General features: G+C 39.4%; 1 protein-coding gene across 21 annotated transcripts in view; it reads left to right on the top strand.

Moving 5' to 3' along the window:
* Positions 1-22570, top strand: part of macf1a (microtubule actin crosslinking factor 1a) — a 496134-nt gene that overhangs the window by 180101 nt on the left and 293463 nt on the right. For 11 of the 21 annotated variants that reach the window (XM_078237840.1, XM_078237846.1, XM_078237838.1 and 8 more), the window contains exons 4-5: positions 10792-10869; positions 14079-14171. In XM_078237840.1, coding sequence (XP_078093966.1) covers positions 10792-10869; positions 14079-14171 — 171 coding nt within the window. Of the gene's footprint in view, positions 1-1143; positions 1237-10791; positions 10870-14078; positions 14172-22570 lie in introns of all 21 variants that reach the window. The other 10 variants (XM_078237833.1, XM_078237832.1, XM_078237842.1 and 7 more) reach the window with 1 other exon arrangement.

Raw genomic sequence — 22570 nt, forward strand, 5'->3', positions numbered from 1 at the left:
TTATGCAACATACTGCTTTGAGAAAGAAAAGCCTGCACCTAAACAATGGCTCTCACAAGCTTAAGTTACCTCAATGTGCTTCACAGGCAATGAAATATTTCTAAGTGTAGCCAGTATTGCCATTTAAACAAGTGCAGCATCTTATTTTTGCACAAGATGATCCAAGCAACAATGACATAAATGACCAGACAGTTTCAGGCCATCTGTGTTTGTGCTGGTGATGGAGGCATAAGTGTTGACAAAGACATGCGGCAATATTTCCCTGCTCTGCTTCAAATTATACAATGGGATCTTTTTTAAAAATCCGATTTCCCCCCCCCCCCCCCCCCACCCCGAGAAGTCAGCCTCAATTTAATGTCACATTTGAAAGGACGATTATTTCATTCGATAGAAAATTTATTGCATTATGATAACTCTATGATTACAAAATTGGAATTGATTTTGTAATATTCATTTATTGAACTCTGAAGATTTTTTGGTACATCCTGAAATCATGAAAGGTGCTATATAAAAGAAATTTTCTTTCAATCCTTTTTCTTTCTTTTCATCTGTTATCGTTTTGTCATTGCCACGTTTATGAAGAACCCCATTATGGTTAGAAGGATCCTTATATTCATGTTAATGCAGTGCAGCAGAAATGGATGTCATAGAATGAAAATGGGACCTTAAAATACTAGTGCAATATATTGGTGCATGGCTGGATTGAAGCTTGCTCTATGAAAGGCTGTTTCTTTCTGGCATTTCCAAGCTACAGATGATAGAAGTTCTGATAAAGGGGAAGTATCTCTTCAGAAAAAGGAAAACTGTATTCCCAGTAATCCAGTGCCAGTCTAAAACATCTTTCATATGCCCAGGTCGATAGCAGCAGATTTCACTGCCCTCATAGAATGAGACGTTGCCTTGGCTAGTGACCTAACATGGCTCAAAAATTGGAATCCATAGTAATGAAATTCATATCTTGTACATTTATAAGCATTATGTGATTGTTGAGAAGAAATCTTGTTGGTAGATTTTATTTACATTATTGCAAACTCTGCTCCAACAGGTTAATTTGAAGCTTTTGTGTGCAATTTTTGTTTGTTTTTACCCTTATTTGCTTTGCTTTGGTTCTGCCATTGTCTGTCTTTGTCTCATGCTGGATAGCAAAAGGAACAGTCTGTGCTGAAGAACTTGCGCTTGGTGAGATTGCCATCCTGTGTTTCTGAATACAGTCAAGAAGAGGGGAATGATGAGGGGGTAGGTGCCACCCCCCCAAAAGGCGGTGCAACAATTACTGTATCACTGTTAGATAATCCACAATGTTATTAAATGAGACAGCACCTCATAATATATGGATTATTTATTTTTAAAAGATTGGTATGGTGTTGAAATAGAACTACTTTTGCACAAATTGAAATGCTTGTTCTGATGTTTTATTTTGAATATTTTATCTTTTGTCTCATTTCTCCCCACTACCCTTACCAGAGCCCCTTGCAGCAACTGGAAGAACTAGATAATTTGAACTGTAAACAGAGGCACGTACCATTTACCCTGTAAAATAGTAATTTCTGTTTCTACAGAAAGCATACCAAACTCTAAATAAGACAGAACTTCATTCTGGAGGGTAGCCATATTGAAATCAGTTTTCGGGTTTTGAGTCCAGAGGTATTCAGCCCCTCTAATAACAGAACTTCTGGGATATATTATACCTTTAGTATTTAATATTTGGAATTTGGCATGGGAGTTTGGTGTCTAATACCTGGGCAGTACCATTGAATATTGTACTGGCATGGTGCCATGTTGTGCTTCCTACCAAATAGAAAGACCTTTAAGATGGGCAATTTGTCTTCATTTAATGAAAAGAACACAAAGCAGCTAATTGTGCTGCTAATCATCGAGCGCCAATCATCAAGGAAAAGATTTAATACACAATGTTGTAAATCTTTTATATAATTGTATGTAGTATTGAAAAGAGCTTGAAATGGATAATGGCTCAACCATATAAATATGTGATGCTCAAGTGGATTATCTATACATTGATCCAGTATCTTGCTTGTGGCATTAATATGAACAGAAATAACTCTAATTCTAATCTTTCCTTCATTTTGTTTCTCCATTTATTATGGTTTGGGGCAGTTTGGGTCATTTATTGAGTTTTTAATTCATTCATATAGTTTATAATTTTAAATACTGTCTGACCTAAAAATATGGGCTCTGCCTAGCCGTGATGTGCAGTTTGATTTTGGCATCTTTCCTCTATCCATGAGTGAGGGTGGAAGAACAGGGCACACAGCTGAATGATATAATAACGTACTCACTGGATAAAACAATTTCCTGCACTGAAAAACCCAAATAAGGCTGCACATTTTCTGTGCAGGGCTTCCTTTTTTTTAAAAAAAGTTCCTGATTACATTCTTTCAGTCATATTTATTATAACCCAGACAGCTCTAACCAGTGGGGGACATGATGAAATATGTGCCATATATTGCAATTGCGTGCTTTCACTGTAACAATGAAAGGAACCGCAATAACGGAAATTTTGTTGTGTGTTTGCCTGCTTTCTGAGATTGTAGCAGTGGTTTCCTTTATCCTAATGAATTAACCAAGACCATTTTTCAACTGTTTGCTGTGAGACTTGGACTAACACTGCACATCTTGAGAATCACTCACTCCCTGGATAATTGCTAGCTCGTGAAAGTTCTTTTTTCCCAAGAATAAAATGGTGAGGATGCATGTAAGAATTGGTTCTAGTGTGTGATGTAAAATACATCATTTATTTTGCTGTTCTATGATTTGTTCTGCAGCATATATATTACATGTGAACCGGCAAAGAGGGTGGCTGCAGACCAGTCATAATTCTATTGAAAAAATACGTAGCCTGACCATTCCTCATATACATCATGCAGTTAGTATACAGCTACTCTGTATGCTTTTTCATCACGATGGAAAGCTAACTCTTGCCTCTAACTGGCAGTGGAATGTGAAATGACTGTATAATTCTTGCTGTCCATAGACATTCTTTCAACAGACTGACATTGACTGGAACCTGCAAGTTTTATCCTCTCAGCGCTGAAACAGACCTTGATGACCTCTACGTGGCAAGAGCTGAATTCTGCCTTAGTCAGAATGGGCTTGCTGCCAGAACTTGCTGGCTGGCAACCCTTCTTTTCCTTTGTAGCTGCTTAAACCAGCTGATTGCAAAGTGTGAAATTTCATGGAGCCGCCCCATCATTCAGCAGAGCTGCCTGGAACATGAAATTTGAGTCCTCTAACAGACTTCAATGGAGAAGTCCACCTTTGCTAGTAGTTCAAAAATGATCATGCTAACCTAAATGTATGGGAAGTTTTAACAACTGTGAATGTGTTGGGTCCTGTCACTATTTATTGAGCAGTTTGTGAGTCATAAAGATATACAACATGGAAACAGGTCCTTAAGCCCAACTCATCCTTGCCGACCAGGTTTCCTGAACTGAACAAGTTCCATTCGCCTGCGTTTGGCCCGTATCCCTCTAACGCTTTCCTATCTACATACCTGTCCAAATATCTTTTAAATGTTGTAATTATATCTGCCTGAGGCTCACTGAGCATCAGGAATCCCGGAGGAAGGGTAGGCAGTACCTAAAATCGAGAAAGCAACAAACAGCATTGCTGCTTCAATAGGAACATAGGCCTTCAAAGCAGGAGTAGGCCATAGAGACCTTTAAGCCTGCTGCACTATTCATTAAGATCCTGACTTTATTAGGTTGCAGTCTCAACTCTACTTTGCCATAACCCTTGACTCCATTGGTTATCAAAACCCATCTAGCTCTGCCGTGAATAATTTCAGTGACCAGCCTCCACTGCTTTCTGGGAAAGAGAATTCCACATACTAACAATACTATGAGAGAGAGGATTTTCCTAATTTCCATTTTAAATGATAGGCATCTTATTTATAACCATGTCCCTTGTTTCTAATCGCTCCCACAAGTGAAAACATCCTCTTGGCATCCACCCACCAAGTTCCCTCAGGATCATATGTTTGTGTGATCATTTCTCATTCTTCTAAACCCCAATGGGTAAAAGGTCCAATCTATTCAGTTTTTCTTCAGATGAGCCCTTCATCCTAAGAATGAGTCGAGGGAACCTTCTCTGAACTGCCTCTAACACAATTCCATATTTTTTCAAGTAAGGAGATCAAAATTGTACACAGTATTCCGGATATCCAATGATGTGTGGGTTAGGTTGATTGTCAGGACCCCCAGACCCCTGCGTACCACCAAGTTCTACAATCTGTCTCCTTTTAAGTAGTATACTGCTTTTCAAATCTTCCTGCCAAAATGGACAAGTTCACATTTTTCAACATCTGCCAACCTGAAAAATCCATTATCCCTACTCTCTGTCCTGTTAGCTAACCAATCCTTTATTCGTACCGATGTGTGACACTTGTACAATGTAATCCCATTTTGTGGCATCTTATCAAATGCCTTCTGGAAATCCAAGTGCACTATATGTACAACAGGTTCCTCTTCATCCACCTTGCTGGTTATTTCCTCAGAAAATTCTTTAATAAATTAGTTAAACACAATTTCCCTTTGACAAACCCATGTTGATTCTGCTTGATCACATTATGATTTTCTAAGTACCCTGCTATAACATCCTTAGTAATGGATTCTACCAAGTTCTCTATAACAGATGTTAGGCTAACTGGCATGTAATTTCCAACTTTCAATCTTCCTCCTTTCTTGAATTAATGTGTTGAATTGACTATTTTGAAATCCGATAGGTTCTTTTATTCATTAATCCTGTCTCTTTGTTCATTACCAGGCCTGCTCCCTGGTTGACTTAAACGTACTGTTCTAAGAAATTATCCTAAATACTGTCTCTTAACTCATTTTCCAGACTACCTTTGCCACTCTGAATCACCAGATCTACTTGTAGATTAAAGTCACTGATGATTAGTTTGGAACTTGCGGCAGAGGGACTTCACTGGAGCATTCTGGGAGAATTCGAAACAAAATGGATGAATTAGTTTCACAGACAGATGTAAAAGGGTATGATATAGTTGGCATTATGGAGACATGGCTCCAAGGTGAGCAAGGCTGGGAATGAGAAAAGATTAGTTGGCAATCTGATTGTGAGAGAACCCTTGGAAAGAGTGACCATAATATGGTAGAATTCATTGTCAAGGTGGATAATGATGTAGTTGATTCTGAGACCAGGATCCTGAATCTCAGTAAAAGTAACAATGATGGTATGAGGCATGAATTGGTCATGTTGGACTGGGAAACATTACTGAAAGGAAAGACAGTGGACAGGCAATGGCAGGCATTTAAAGGATGAATTGGTGAACTCTAGGAGTTGTTTGTTCCTGTTTGGCGCAAGAGTGGTAAGGGAATTGTGGCCAAACCATGGCTTACAAGCGAAATTAGAGAAAGAATCAGATTCAAGGAAGAAGCATACAAATTGGCAAGAAAAAGCAATAGGCCTGAGGATTGGGAGCAGTTTAAAATTCAGCAAAGGAGAACCAAGGGATTGATTAAGAAGGGAAAAGTGGAGTATGAAAGTAAGCTAGCAGGGAACATAAAAACCGATTGTACAAGTTTCTATAGATAAGTGAAGAGAAAAAGATTGACAAAAACGAATGTATGCCCCTTAGTCAGAAACAGGAGAGTTCATAACGGGGAATAAAGAAAAGGCTGAGGAGTTAAACTTGTACTTTTCTTCAGTCTTCACAAAGGAAGCAATGAATAATGTACCAGAAGTGCTGAGAGAAACATGTTTTAGTGAGGAGCTGAAGGAAACCAGCATTAGTAGAAAAATGGTTTTGGGGAAATTGATGCAATTGAAGGTGGATAAATCTCCAGGTCCTGATAATCTTTATCCCAGAGTACTTAAGGAAGTGGCCGTGGAAATAGTAGATCCATTTGTGGTTATTTGCCAAAATTCTTTGGACTCTGGAATAGTTTCTAAAGATTGGAGGGTAGCTAATATAAGCCTGCTATTCAAAACGGGAGGCAGAGAGAAAACAGGGACCTATAGACCGGTGAGCTTAACGTTGGTACAGGGGGAGTTGCTAGAGTCTATTATCAAGGATTTCATAACTCGAAAGGCAGTGGTGTAATCAGACAGTCAGCATGGATTTACAAAAGGAAAATCATGCTTGATGAATCTATTGGAATTTTTTGAGGATGTCACTAGTAGAGTTGACTGAGGAGAACTAGTGGATGTGGTTTATTTAGACTTTCAAAAGGTCTCACATAACAGACTACTATGTAAAGTCAAAGCACATGGGATTGCAGGTAATGTCTTGAGATGGATAAAAAGCTGGTTAGCAGATTGGAAGCAAAGAGTTGGCATAAATGGGTCTTTTTCTGATTGGCAGTCAGTGACTAGTGGGGTGGGGTTCAGCAGGGATTTGTGCTAGGATCACAACTGTTTACATTATATATTAATGATTTGGAAGAGGGAACTGAATGTATTATCTCCAAATTTGCAGATGATACAAAGTTGAGTGGAAGGGTGAGCTGTCAGGAGGATGCAGAGATGCTTCAGCGTGATTTGAACAGGCTGAGTGAGTGGGCATCTGCATGGCAGATGCGGTATAATGTGGATAAATGTGAGGTTATCCACTTTGGTAGCAATAAAAGGAAGACAGATTATCACTTGAATGTGTGTAAATTGGGAGAGATGTATACTCAGCGAGACCTTGGAGTCTTTGTGCATCAGCCTCTGAAAGTAAGCGCGCAGGTACAGCAGGCAGTAAAGAAGGCAAGTGGTATGTTGGCCTTGGCAAGAGGATTTGAGTATAGAGGTATGGATGTTTTGCTGCTATTGTATAGGGCATTGGTGCAGCCACACCTGGAGTATTGTGTGCAGTTTTGGTGTCCTTATCTGTGGTTGGATGTCCTTGCTATCGAGGGAGTATAGCAAAGGTTTACCAGGTTGATTCCTGGGATGGCAGGTCTGCCATATGAGGAGAGATTAAATCAGCTAGGATTATATTCACTGGAGTTTAGAAGAGTGAGAGGGAATCTCATAGAAACTTATAAAATTCTAACAGGGTTAGACAGGGTAGATTCAGAAAGAATGTTCCCAATGGTGGGGGAGTTCCGAACTATGGGTCATAATTTGAGGATAAGGGGTTAAATCTTTTGGAACTGAGGTGAGGATAAATTTCTTCACCCAGAGGGTGGTGAATGTGTGGAATTCACTACCACAAAGTAGTTGAGGCCAAAGCATTGTCTGACTTCAAGAAGAAATTGGATATAGCTCTTGGGGATATAGGGATCAAGGGATATGGAGGAAGCGGGGATCAGGATATTGAATTCGATCAACCATGATCAAAATGAATGGTGGAGCAGGCTTGAAGGGCCGAATGGCCTATTCCTGCTTCAAGTTTCTATGTTTCTTGCATGGCTCATTTATTTCTTTCTGCATACTCTGTCTTACCAAGTAACTAATGTTGGGGGTGGGGGCTACAAACTACTCCCACAGGTAATCTCTTACTGTTCCTATTTCTATTCTGTACCCAAACTAATTCTACATCCTTTGAGCCAAGGTCAACTCTTATTACTGTACTAATGATGACCTTAATTAACAGAGGTTCCCCAATCACCTTTTCCTAGCTTCCTGTCTTTTCAAAATGTCAGATACCTTTCACTTCATTTCCGAGCCTTGGTCACCTTGCAGCTACGTCTCTAATGGCTATCAGGTCCCATACATTTATTTCTACCTGTGCTGGCAATTCATCCATTTTGTTATGAATGCTGCGCACATTTTGATGCAGAGCCTTTAAATAGTTTTCCTCCATTTTTACAATCTCTGGCCTTATCTGCTGGTGTGCTCTTAAGTTTTTGCTCTCTATCACTTCCTGCCGCAGTCTGGTTACCATTACCCAAATTACTACCCTGCTCTATTATCTCACTGTTTCCCTTTGGTATACTATATCTTTCCTTGCATGATACCTTTTTCCCCTCCCCCCACTATTTAATTCATTATTTTGCCCTATTTAAGTGTATGCTCACTTTGACCATGGATATTTTCTAAACCCTTAGTGCACCCCAGGTGTGCACAGATTTTCTCATTCATCTTCTGGTTTGTCCACATATTAGCTGTTCAGTGAAACAGCAACAGTTGCAAAGCTCCTTTTCTCTTCTGTTTTGTCATTGCTTATTCATGCCAAATGCTACAGTTTTGCTTTTGATCCTCTTGGAAAGTCTGAAATGAAAAATCTTGCCATGTCTTCCTTTCAACTATTCACTGGAAGTTTGAACTTCCTTTTAAAAGTTTTTGGTCCGCATTTCACATTTACTTTTGCTACTCTCTTCCTTTCTACATACATCTGAAACCCTTATAACCATGTTATATTTCTGACTAGTTTACTCTCATTCTATTCTTTTACTTTTTATCCATTTTTATCTGTTTTATCCATGGCTTATTTGCTGGTATTTAAAGCTCTTTTAATCAAATTACTACTTCATATTATTAGCTTCTTTTAATTCAGTACTATTGTTAACCTATTTTAGTCATGATGGATTTACTTTCCTATGTAGTTCTTAGTTCTCAATGGAATGTCGATTTGTTGAGAAGTATTAATTTTAAAAAATATTTGCAGTTATTCATCTTTTGTCATAGCTTTTAATTTAATTTCTCAATCTGCCTCAATCACCTCACCACTCTATTTTATTTAAGTTCACTACTCTGGTTCTGGATTTGGATCTGTCACACTCAACCTCAGTGAAATTCTATTGTATGATCATTTTTCCACAGAGGATCCTTACTATAAGATACTCATTAACCTTGGCTCATGGTACAAAGCAAGAGCTAAAATAGCATCCTCCCTGGTTGTTTCACAATGTCTTGTTCTAAGAAATTATCTTGAATTTATAAACTTGCCCTCCAAAATATTTTTGCTAATTTGATTACTGCCAAGCGGAAAAGGTGGGGGGATGGAACAAGTTGAGTCGCTCTTCCAGACAGCCATCACAGACATTGGGCCAAATTGGATAAAAAGTAAAAGAATAGAATTGGGTCAAATTGGCACCACCTGTGCTGTCTCTCTAACCTGCATAAAGCTTAAAGTCTCCCACGATTAATGCATTGCGTTTTATACATACTCCTCTTTTGTCTTGATTAATACTCTGTCCAACAGTACAACTACTGTTGGGGAATGTGGACAGCTATAAACTACTTCCACCAGTGTTGCCTTTCCCTTGTTGTTTCGTATCTCCATCTACACTGACTACTTCCAGTTCTTCCAAGCCAAGATTCTTCCTCGCTACTATGCTCATCCTATCCTTTATTATTAGGACTATCCTCACTCCTTGTTTATTTGATTTGTCTTTCTGAAACATCGCATGCCCTTGGTGAATATGGAACCGCATATCTATAATGACTATTAGGTCAAACCCATTTACTCATATTTATACCATTAATTCATCTATCTTGTTAAGAATGCCTATGCCTTTCATTTTAACTTTTTATCATTTTTCCTCAATTTAACTTTGTTCACTGCTCTGTTACCATGATACATTTTGTCTCTTCCTATCACACTCTGATGCAATTGCTGTTGTTCTGGGGCCTAAACTTCTCTTTGATTTTTAAATTTCCCCTCTCTTAAACCCTTCCCGCCATCAATTCTTCAAGTGAGAAATTCTAACAAACTTTTGGCCACCCCTCTTCAGTAACAATGGTATTGGATGACCCAATGATCATGTTTAAATAAAGAATGTTTTATCTTTTATAAAACCAGTGTGTTTTCCATTGTATGTTTATGGGGAAAATAAAAGGTTTGCGTATCACGCGAAGAGTGAATTCTTAGTGTATAATTGCACTATGTCTGATTCAGTGTTGTTGGCAAGCAGAAAATGGAACTGTTCAAGTTACTAGTATCACCCATTCTAGCAACAAGAAGTTTATACTTGAGAGAGAAATGTTGCTCTCACGTAACATGCATTGTAATTGAAATTTGAATTCCAAGATGCACTTTTGAAGACTTTATTTTCCTTCCTACTGCTGTTTTTCAGTTTCTAATTGATAGAGGTCTCCTTTATTGCCAGAAATACTCAGGTCGAGCATCATCTGCAAAAAGGGAAACAGTTATTTTTCAGCACTATGCTCTTTTGCTAGAGGCTCTGACAGATTACCAGCATCTGCAGTATTTAACTTTTGCTTCCATTATTGCACTGACTGGACACTTCATTGGCTGAAAAATAATCAAGTACTTCTCAGCTTTGACTTAAGAAAATACATTCGATGACACCCCATTTTTTAGGAATTCCCAGTATCTTAACTTGCTGTTTAATAGTGCTTGAGGTTACTTGACCGGTGAAGGCTTGGGCCCTGAAAAGCAATAAGGCCTTTGGAAGCCATCGGTAAATTGGCAGGTAGTGTGGGAATGAGGAAGGCAACAGTGACTCAGCTAGACTCCAGGGAAAGATGGCTGTTCCACTCTACTGATGAATAGATGTGAGACCCAGCAGGATTTGAAGAGAAGCGAAGACTTCCTTTGAACCATATTACAGTCAAAATATCACTACTGCAGTGTGTGCCGCATAAAGCAACTGAATTGTTCACCCGTCCCTAGATTTTTTAAATAGTCTAAATTTGTTGATGAGATATTTTGGGTGAACTAAAGATTTTAACATTTTAACCTGTTTTGAATGCTGCCTGCTGCCTTCTGTACATATGACAGCTATTGCAAAACTGTTACTGTTCTGAAACGTGAGGGTACGACAATAAAGAAGGGCCAATACTGCTTTACATCAATCACATCTGAAGTTTATATTAAAGATCAGAACAACACTAATTTATCTCCTTGTGTTTTCCTTCTAGCCTCGTGAGAAGGGCCGCATGCGTTTCCACAGGTTACAGAATGTACAGATTGCACTTGACTACTTGAAGCAACGACAGGTATGTAATTCGGTACACGGTTACGTGACAGCCTTGTGGTTATGGGATTGAACTATAAACCCAGACATTGTACATTCAAATCCCCCCCTCTTAACAAGCTGTGAAGTTGAACTTACAAATTTATCAGCTAAAATGTTTCCCTTCCCTGTAACCTCTATCACTGCATAGGGTAGAAATGGCAGTGTCTTGAGTGGCATCACATCCCCATTTCCCTCTATTGTGTAGCATCTTGACTTAAACATCTTGCCATGCCATTATTGTTGCTGGATCAATATCCTGCAATTCTTTATCCAGCACCATATGGCAGCACCTGTCACTGCAAGAGTTCAAGGGGAAAGCCCACTGCTGTCATCTCAGAATAGGCAGTAAATGCAGCTTTGTCCACACCCCAAAATCATAAAGAAATGGACGAACATAATTTATTGTATTATACATTACCTCCATCTTTTCTATTTTCGCTGTTGGATTTTAAAGTGGTTTAGATACAATTTGAACTTTACAGGGTTGGGTCATGGTAATTAGGTATATTGTTCCATGCAAGCTTCCCGTGGGGTTTGATTGGTCATTGTGTCAACCTGTTTGAGACTAAAACATGGAAACTAAGAAGGTGCTACAGTTAATTGTTGATCTAACTTAGCTCAGGTGCAAATGAGCATAAGGCAGTGGTTGAGGCGTTAGAATTCGTTTCAGCATCTCTGGGTTAGGGAGAAAAAATATCAGTGAATGCTGCTGGAATATCTATGCATTTGGTCTTGGGTGTGGTTTTTCCCAAGCTCAACAGTTCCCTGGCACTCACCAAGTCGCATTGTATTGATGTGTCATAGGATTGCAGCTCCTTGTGAAACTGCACCAGTGAAGAAGAGAAGTGAAAATTAGACCTGCCTTCTTTAAGTAGGCTTCAAACTCAGATTAGAAAATATTTTAAAAAATTAAAATACAGAAAGTTTTGAACAGTTGGATATAAAAAGAATGTTAATCATTTTACTGTGGTAATCAGATGAGAGGAAGTGTCCTTTATCCTTTTCAACTATATATAGGTGCACAATATATATTTTCAGACTTTCAACTGAATTATCATGTTATTACATTGTTATGACTGCATGACGAGGAATTAGGTTACATGAAAGTACAATTTCCACAATGATTTAAGTTAAGTATTGCTGAAAGATGATTTGTTGAAGCTTTTCATCTTGCACTCATCAGGACAATCACAAGTGTCAGGGGAAACAACAATTTTGAAGGTGCTTCTTGGTTGCCTTGGGGAATATACCAGTTGATGGTGACTGACTGTTAACTGCCAAGGATTGTTTCAAATCGAAACCAGGCAGCATGACTCTGATTAATCAAGGCATTTCCCTATGGAATTAACCAGCAGATGACGATCACTTATTTTGTTTAGCTTGCATATTTTTGATATGTAGGTAGGTTTACTATATTTAAATCCACAGCAGCAAGTACTATTTGCCTTGCATGTCCTAATGGCCTCCATTCTGTGCTCAAATTCAGTGGTTAGCACTGCTGCCTCACAGCGTCAGAGATCTGGGTTCAATTCCCAGTTTGGGTCACTGTCTGTGTGGAGTTTGTACATTCTCCCCGTGTCTGTGTGAGTTTCCTCCAGGTGCTCTGATTTTCTCCCACAGTCCAAAGATGTGCAGGTTAGGTGGATTGGCCATGTTAAATTGCCTGTTAGTGTCAGGGGGACTCGCTAGGGTAATTGCATGGGATTATGGGGATAGGGCCTGGGTGGGATTATGGTTGGTGCAGACTCTATGGGCCGAATGGCCTCCTTCTGCACTGTAGGATTCTATGGTAGATCATGTCAAACAGCATATCCCCGTCGTTGTTCACAATGGTGCAAGGTACAGACTATAGCCAAGCAACCTGTGCTTGCCAAACTCAAAGCGTAGTATCCGACATTAGATGTGATTGTGCGATTGGACAACACTTGCTAAATAATTCTTAGTGTGCTAAAAATTACATTGGCAATCAATTTAAATTTGTCAGTCAGGCTTGCAGTGTGGTGCATTTGTGTGTGCTGAAAGCTATATATGTTAATACAGGGACTCTGTTCTTTGCAGACGAAACATGTACACACGTTGGGCAGGATTTTACGGCCTCGCTTGGACGAGACCGTAAATTCCTGTCCAAGGTCAACGGAGATTTCTGTTATCGGACCCTCACCCGCTGCGATTCAGTGGCTGGCAAGGTGGTAGAGTTCTGGCGTCTGCATCTGTTTCAGCTAAACAAAATAAGTGATAGCCATTTGCTGGTTCATTCCATGGGGCAATTTGTTGTCCAATCAGATTTCTGTTATCGGACCCTCACCCGCTGCGATTCAGTGGCTGGCAAGGTGGTAGAGTTCTGGCGGCTGCATCTGTTTCAGCTAAACAAAATAAGTGATAGCCATTTGCTGGTTCATTCCATGGGGCAATGTGTTGTCCAATCAGAGCCAAGCTGCCTATTTAATTTTGAAACAATGCTTGGCAGTTAACTGTCAGTCACCATCAGTGGTGCATTCTTCATGGCAACACCTCTACCAATCAGAGTCCACTTGCCAACCAATCCGCATTCTCTTCTCTCATGCAGTATAATGTTGTTGTTCTTCCTAATATTGGTATTCTTGCAAACGGCCTGATGAGTGCAAGATGGAACGTTCTGGCAAAAAGTTGTTTTCAGCAATAATCAAATTCTGTACTACTAAACGACTAATCATTTAATTGGCTAACAACTTCAATTATTTTAGCTCAATGAAAATTCAACCATAATGTCACACAAGTACATCCATTGTGATTTAAGTCGAACTGTCATTATTGATTAGTCATAATTCAAATTCACATAACTGGAAGAATCGGTGATGAAATTTGTTGATCTTAACAGTTTTTTTCCTGTTCCCAAACCAAATAAATGATAAAATTCTGGCACTGAAAACTGTATTTATCTGTATTTGAATTTTTTCATATCAGACAATTTATCTCAAGTATTCCTAATGCTCCAATTACAGGAGTATGTGACTATTCAGTTGATTGAACAAAGTTTTCAATTTTAACCATTTGGTGATGAAAACTTTTTTCCCCCAAAACATTTCAATCTATGGGATTCATTATGTTACGTTGCACAGAAAGTGTGCTGTTGTTATTTCTCAAATATTCAGTAAAGAAAGGTGAACCAGTGTGATGCACTGAACTATCAAATACATTTTATTCTTTCAGGTGAAATTAGTAAATATTAGAAATGATGACATCACTGATGGAAATCCTAAACTAACACTTGGTTTAATTTGGACCATAATTCTACATTTTCAGGTAAGGGATTTCTGTGGATTGATTTGCTTGAGGATTATTTTACTTCAGAAATTGTAAATCTATGCATTTTAACACCAAATGAAATAATAAAGTAACTATGAAAGTACTTTATTAAATTTATTGAAACTACCAAATTCAGCCATTTGTAGACTCAAAACTTTAGACGTGTTTCATCAAAATGTATTTTCAGTATTTGCCATATTCTGTAAAAAAAAAACTACTGAAAATGCTGGCTAACCCATAGATGTGTGTATTCACCCAACTGTGACAACAGACAATTTTGAACTGTGCCATTTGTTATATTAAATATTATGGGCAAATATGTTCTAAGATGCTTCATGGAGATATAAGAAGAAGAAGTGCTTTGTCAAGAAATATGGGTTAGCAGAAGTGCCTAAGCACATGGCTAAAGAGCTGAGCGTAAAGGTGGAAGAATGTAGAGAGGGAATTCTAAGATGCTTTTTAGAACAAGTGAAAGTCCAATTTGTTGGAGTTCTTTAAAGGAGTAATGTGCTGTGGATAAAGGCAAAGTTGTAAACATACTGTACTTGGATTTCCAGAAGGCATTTGATAAAGTGCCTCAAAGGTTATTGTGGAAAATAAAAGCTCATGGTGTTGGTAACACATTAGCATAGATAGAAGATGGTTGGCTGACAGAAAATAGGGAGATGCATAAATGGACCTATTTCTGATTAGCAGGATCTGACAAGCAGAGTCCCACAGGGATGTATGATAGAGCTTCAATTCTTTTCAATTTGATATGACTTAGATGAAAGGAGTGAAGGCATGGTACCTAAATTTGCAGATGACACAGATAGGTGGGAAAGTATGCTGTGAAAACGACATAAGGAAGTTGCAGATGGGTATAGTTAAACCGAACGAGTGGGCAAAAATGCAGTAGAGTATAACAAAGGAAATTGTGAAATTGTTCACTTTGGCAGAAAGAATCAAAAAGCAAAGTATTGCATAAATGGGGAACAGCTGCAGAATTCTGAGGTACAGAAGGATCTAAGTGTTCTAAGTGTTATGAGTCACATAAACTTAGTATGCAGGTACAGCAAGTAGTTAATGTCAATGGAATGCTGTTCTTTATTATGAGAGAATGCTATGCTGGATTTTGGAGGAAAATGGAGCAACCTAAGGCTTCAAAGGTTACAGAGTGTATTCGGAAAGATAATGCATCCTATTTATATAGAATAATTCATAACTTTGGTTCTGATGGTTGCAGTGCTGTGGGGGTCAGGAATCTGATTGGAGGGAGGGTGTTGCAGGAGAAGTGGGAATGGATCAAATGTCATTGCAGCAATGAATTATATACCCTAATTAAATTGAGATTAATTTTTAACTAGGCAATGCTTTTTAAAAACAAAAATGTCATCGGTATTCTTCAGATGAAATACCTTTTAACTATGGGGTTTGTAATCCAAAGGTTCTGCATATGATGAAAATGTATTTGTGCCTCTTGTGGTATTTTTGTCAAAGTTGCTCTAGTTTTCTCTCTATATTGTTTTCCAAATTGTTGGAACGTTCAGTATTTTATGGTGACAAATCCTTTTTAGGTGTAATTTAATTTAGGATTTAAAGAATTTTTTGCACCAGAACTTGTAAATGTTGGTACCTATTTTGGGATAAATCTTTCATTGAAAATGCTTCAGGTCATTGGGTGTAGCTTAAAATCATATCCAAAAATGGCATTCATAAATTTAAAAAAATTAAATTTGAATTAAAGATATTATTCAAATTTGTGATGTTTAGATCTAAAATATAATTTAGCTTCAGTTATAGTGTCTGGGAGATGTACTGGTGTAATTTACTTCACTGCCTTAGTTGTTTTCCTGGACTGCAGTAGGAGGGTATCATAGTTTGCACAGCATTCAAGTGTTGTTGAATTGTATTTCACACTGAAATGAATGCCAGCTTTATTGTACAGGCTTCTGTGTGTGTTCTGATAGCATAGTCAATCTGACGGATGTACTTCAGCTCCCGAGTTACATTCTTCAGGGCTGAAACCTTCGTGCTGTTGGTGACCATTGTGTGTGTTGGTGCCATGCTGGAAATGTACAATGCGGCAGCTTATCTGCCTCCATGGTTGAAAACTTTTCAACTTGAATGGGGGAGGGGAACTGGTTAAACTTTTACCAAGACACAGGTCTGTGTTTTCCAGACAAGTGAGCATGTGAGTGATAATTAGTGTTTATTTTCAAAGCTATAATCTTGTACTGTAAGATAAATTCAAGATATAATTTTCCTTGTATTTCACTTGTTGCTGTATAAACTCAAATCTGTCATTTACAATAGATGGCATGGAAAGGCTCCTTTCAAAAAGTGAAACTATGGGGAAAAGTTGGGTCAATATATCCTCTAATAAATTCAAGTGATTTGTTTACTGTTGAAATAAAATAAGGAATGATATTCTAATTGCAGTGAAACATAACATTCTTGTTTTTTGAATGCGCAGTGGTATTTCCATATCAAATAATTGCATATCAGCCATAATTTGCAGTCTCTCTCACTTTTATCATGGCTTCTTGAATGGCATGTGAAGCTGTGTTTGGCAAAGATATTAAACTTGTTTGCTTTTTATATTAAAGACAGAAATGAGAAATGTTTTCTCTTCGAAAGTCAATGCTGTTTGCTATTTAATGTTTGTGCAATTTCTTACTTGGTACGTCTCAGCGAGTGCAATATGCTGAATTGGTCAATGATTTTAAAAAGTTCTGTACAAATGGATATACTCTTTCGTGAACATATCAGTTTTTATTTTGCTACTGTCATCCTGGTATTAACACACCTTTGTATTTTGATATGTTGTATGATGTAACTCAGTGACTAGGTGCAAATCCTTCTAAAGCATGAAAGTGATACATGCCACAATGCATCCATTATGAAACCTAAATTTGCTATGTTGGTGCAATGCTGAAACCGATTCTGTTATGGGAATTGAATATTGGAAGAATACTGTCAATATTTATTAGCAGAATATTGGAAGAATATTTTGCTATTAAATATTGACTGTGTCAATGCCCATTGTCAGACGTTTAATATTTTGTCTGAACTATCAGCCTGATGGACTCAGGAACTTAATCAACCTCTTACTGAGTTTTTAAATCAATTGTTTTGTGTTGTAGAGGTTTAATTTATATGGTTATTGTAGTATAATGGGTTAACAAACACGATATGCAAACTTATAATGTAGATGATGAAGCACTTTGAACATGAGTCAGTCATGTGTTAGACACTCTCGTGTGCTCAGAATCATGCCTAGGCGCGACATGCTTCCTCAGTAACCTGTTTAGATGTAGTACTAATAAATGTTAAATTGATAGCAGAGTATGTCTACAGCCTGTCTAAGAATCAAATCCCATGCCTGAAGTCCAAGGTAGAAGGACTCATTTGAAAGCACGATGGCCATCACAGAGACAGCAATGTGAAAAAACACATCAGCATTGTTGAAGGAACCATGGAGTGAAGAAACCTTTGAAAGCAACATGTAAAAAAAAATCAGCAGACAAAACAGGCACACGGGAGAGAGGCAGAGATGATTGTACCTGGTGAGCAGTCTCTGCCCTTGCTTTGCCCATTTGAAAGCCTCAAGGGCCCATAGAGAGACCAGCAGTGGGAGTTGGAGAAATTATATTTTCTCCATTATTGAGCAGCATCAGATCTTTATGAAAAGGAGCAAAATCTTCAAGTTAGCTCTTTAGTAGGTCCAATAGCAGTCGACATTCTCCCATTCTAAGGTAGGGTGTGTGAGAGTCTACCGTGGACTTTGAGTCTATTCTGCAAGTCTTTGATACCTTTTTAATCTGCCATGGAACTCCATCATCAAGCAGACGATTCATTGTGCAATATGACTCCAACTCCGAGTGCAGAATTGGTCTAGGGTCTAACATGACTCCGAGGCTTCATGCGACTCGAAATTGGGTAGACCCATAACTGGCAGTACCTCCCATCAGCCCACCGAACCAAACGAAAAGGCAGGATACTCCATGCAGACAGCCATTTTGAGATGCTTACGTTATGGCATAAAAACCCAGCATAGATGCCAAGACTGCTCCACAGGGATTGGGGAATGCATCAAGTGTGGCACAACTAGACATTTCAAACATCTCTACAAATCCAGGTCAGAGACCTGAAAGCCATTCCTTCCAAGAAATGGAAAGTCAAGAAAAGTATGAAATAAGAGTTCCGAGGGGAAGTAATCCAGACTACTGGTCAGTTACAGTCCAAGTTCAAGGCTTCGATACTACTTTTGAAACTGGAGGTGCTATTAACATATTAGCAAATCACCTTGACTGGTATCAGCTGATGACCCTTCATCTATCGGACATCAAGTTACATGATCCAGGCAGTATCGACCTTCCAATCAAAGGCAGGATATTGCTCCTCCTGGCTATAAGGGGCCAATTCTCTCGATCTTCATAATTAATGTACATCCTTAGTGAGTGGTGATGTTGGCATACTTTTAGGAATCGTAGAAAAACCAGATGATTAAGAGGAAGAGAGAGTTGTATGAAATATACAGGCAGCAAGGAACAGATCAGATGCTCGAGGAGTATAAAAGGTGCAAGAAGCTACTTAAGAGGGAAATCAGGAGGGCTAAAAGAAGACATGAGGTTGCTTTGGCAGACAGAGTGAAGGAAAATCCAAAGAGCTTCTATAGGTATGTTAGGAGCAAAAGGATAGTGAGGGATAAAATTGGTCCTCTTCAAAATCAGAGTGGTAGACTGTGTATGGAACCAAAAGAGATGGGGGAGATACTAAATGGTTTTTTTGCATCCGGATTTACTGAGGAAACTGGCATGGAGTCTACGGAAATAGGGAAAACAGGTAGGGAGGTCATGGAACCTTTACAGATTAAAGGGGAGGAGGTGCTCGCTGTCTTGAGGCAAATCAGAGTGGATAAATCCCCAGGACCGGACAGGGTATTCCCACGGACCTTGAGGGAAGCTAGTGTTGAACTTGCAGGGGCCCTAGCAGACATATTTAAAATGTCAGTATTCACGGGGGAGGTGCCGGATGATTGGAGGGTGGTTCATGTTGTTCCGTTGTTTAAAAAAGGTTCCAAAAGAAATCCGGGAAATTATAGGCCAGTAAGTTTGACGTCGGCGGTGGGCAAGTTATTGGAAGGTGTGATAAGGGATAGGATCTACAAATATTTGGATAGACAGAGACTTATTAGGGAGAGTCAACATGGCTTTGTGCGTGGTAGGTCATGTTTGACCAATTTATTAGAGTTTTTCGAGGAGGTTACCAGGAAAGTGGATGAAGGGAAGGCGGTGGATGTTGTCTACCTGGATTTCAGCAAGGCCTTTGACAAGGTCCCTCATGGGAGGTTAGTTAGGAAGGTTCAGTCGCTAGGTATACATGGGGAGGTAGTAAATTGGATTAGACACTGGCTCAATGGAAGAAGCCAGAGAGTGGTTGTGGAGGATTGCTTCTCTGAGTGGAGGCCTGTAACTAGTGGTGTGCCGCAGGGATCGGTGTTGGGTCCACTGTTGTTTGTCATCTATATCAATGATCTGGATGATAATGTGGTAAATTGGATCAGCAAGTTTGCTGATGATACAAAGATTGGAGGTGCAGTGGACAGTGAGGAAGGTTTTCAAAGCTTGCAGAGGGATTTGGACCAACTAGAAAAATGGGCTGAAAAATGGCAAATGGAATTTAACGCAGACAAGTGTGAGATATTGCACATTGGAAGGACAAACCAAAGTAGAACGTACAGGGTAAATGGTAGGACTCTGAAGAGTGCAGTTGAACAGAGGGATCTGGGAATACAGGTACAGAATTCCCTAAAAGTGATGTCACAGGTGGATAGGGTCGTAAAGAGTGCCTTTGGTACATTGGCCTTTATAAATCGGAGTATCGAGTATAAAAGTTGGAGTGTTATGGTAAGGTTATATAAGGCATTGGTGAGGCCGAATTTGGAGTATTGTGTACAGTTTTGGTCACCTAGTTACAGGAAGGATGTAAATAAGGTTGAGAGAGTGCAAAGAAGGTTCACAAGGATGTTGCCGGGACTTGAGAAGCTGAGTTAGAGAGAGAGATTGAATAGGTTGGGAGTTTATTCCCTGGAGCGTAGAAGATTGAGGGGAGATTTGATAGAGGTGTATAAGATTTTGATGGGTACAGATAGAATGAATGCAAGCAGGCTTTTTCCACTGAGGCTAGGGGAGAAAAAACCCAGAGGGCATGGATTAAGGGTGAAAGGAGAAAAGTTTAAAGGGAATATTAGGGGGGGCTTCTTCACGCAGAGAGTGGTGGGAATGTGGAATGAGCTGCCGGATAAAGTGGTAAATGCTTTTAAAATTTTAAGAAAAACTTGGACAGGTTCATGGATGAGAGGGGTGTGGAGGGATATGGTCCAAGTGCAGGTCAGTGGGACTCGGCAAAAAATGGTTCGGCACAGACTAGGAGGGCCAAAAGGCCTGTTTCTGAGCTGTAATTTTCTATGGTTCTATGCTCATCATTTGAATGATTCACTGTCTGTCTTTCACTGTCTTTAGCCTTTGGAAACATAGAAACATAGAAAAACTACAGCACAAAACAGGCCCTTCGGCCCCACAAGTTGTGCCGAACATATCCCTACCTTCTAGGCCTACCTATAACCCTCCACCCTATTAAGTCCCAGATACTCATCCAGGAGTCCCTTAAAAGACCCTATTGAGTTTGCCTCCACCACCACTGACGGCAGCCGATTCCACTCGCCCACCACCCTCTGTGTGGAAAAACTTCCCCCTAACATCTCCCCTGTACCTACCCCCCAGCACCTTAAACCTGTGTCCTCTTGTAGCAGCCATTTCCACCCTGGGAAAAATAGAAACATTTTTTAAAAACACTTTGTTTAAAAACAGTGGAAATTCAGCCTTCAGAAGCTGAGGAACTTTACAGACTCAGCAGTAAGTTCTTTTCTTTTACAGTGACTAAATCCAGGGCAGATATGGAAGTTATGAATTGTTCAGTTCTTCACGAAATAAGACCAGAATGATGTATACAGAAGGCATAGCAGCAGATGATGATCATCCCCATGAAGACCTACTAGACCTGAATTGGCTCTCCCTAGAGGGAGGGTGATGAGGAAGAATCCATTTGCCATATTGAGTGATCTCTTGGAGATTGAGCTCCGAGAGAATGATCTTTCCTGTTGCTGGATGCACCTTATGTAGACTCTGTCTTTTTAGAAGAATCAGCTGTGTTTTTAGTGACTGAGCAGCATTCAGATCTACCAAAATCTTGCCTACTTTATCTGCTGGTGTTCATGAAGAGTCTTCCACAGAGAATGCTTTGCTTGAGTCCAGATCAGAGTCCTTAGAGGATCACACTGTGAAAGAGCTGGTACCTTGCCCATGTGAAAGTCAATTGATACCCATACCCAGCTGAAAGTCGTCTTCCCTTCAGAGCTGGAGTTCAGCACAAAAGTTATGGCAGAATCTTCAGCACTTCTGAAGCTGCAAAATCCTGTACAGCAATCTTGCCATACTGAATTGTTAATATTATGTGCAAATGAGATTAAATGAAAGGGACAGCCTTTGTGCAGAAGTATTTTCAAGCTTTTCCTTTGCTAAACTTGCATCCGTTGCAAAGGAAAAGAGTGATATTGCAGCATAATAGGTGAGATGAGTGACTGCCCTTAAAATCAAGGCAGCATTTGACCGAGTGTGGCATCAAGGAGCCCTGGCAAATTTGAACACAATTGAGAAAACACTCCAAAATTGAACTCAAATGAGAAAACGCTCCACTGACTGGAGTCACACTGAGCATAAGGAAGATGGTTGTGGTTGTCAGATACCAATCATCTCAATCTTGATTGAAACTTTTCAAATCCTGAGAGGTATTGACAGTGTGGATGTGGAGAAGATGTTTCCTCCTGTCAGAGAATTTAGAATTGGGGTTCACTGTTTAAAAATAAGAATCACTCCTCTAAAACCGAGATGAAATTTTTTTTCTCCGAAAGTCATGAGTCGTAGCAGGCGAAGGGCAGAACATGAAAAGGTCCATTGACCTTGGGTGGGATTTTACAGTTGCGAGGCTGGAAAATCCTGCCCTACGAATATTTTAAGGTAGTGCTTGATAGATTCTTGATCAATAAGGGGGTGAAAGGTTATCAGAGGTAGACAGGAATGTGGGGTTGAAGTTATAAGCAGATCAGCCATGACCTTATTGAATGATGGAGCAAGCTCAAGGTGCCGACTGGCCGACTTCTACTCCTAATTATATGTTCACATCTTAATCTCAGGACATTACCGCAGCAGGTCCTCAGGATAGTGTTCCACTTCCAACCATCTTCAGCTGCTTCATCAACGAACTTTTCCTCCATAAGGTTAGAAGAGGGGATGTTCACTGATGATTGCACAATGTTCATTTAGTACATTCACAACCCCTCAGACACTGAAGCA

This window comes from Mustelus asterias, chromosome 21 (assembly GCF_964213995.1).
Source record: "Mustelus asterias chromosome 21, sMusAst1.hap1.1, whole genome shotgun sequence".
Taxonomy (NCBI): Eukaryota; Metazoa; Chordata; class Chondrichthyes; order Carcharhiniformes; family Triakidae; genus Mustelus; species Mustelus asterias.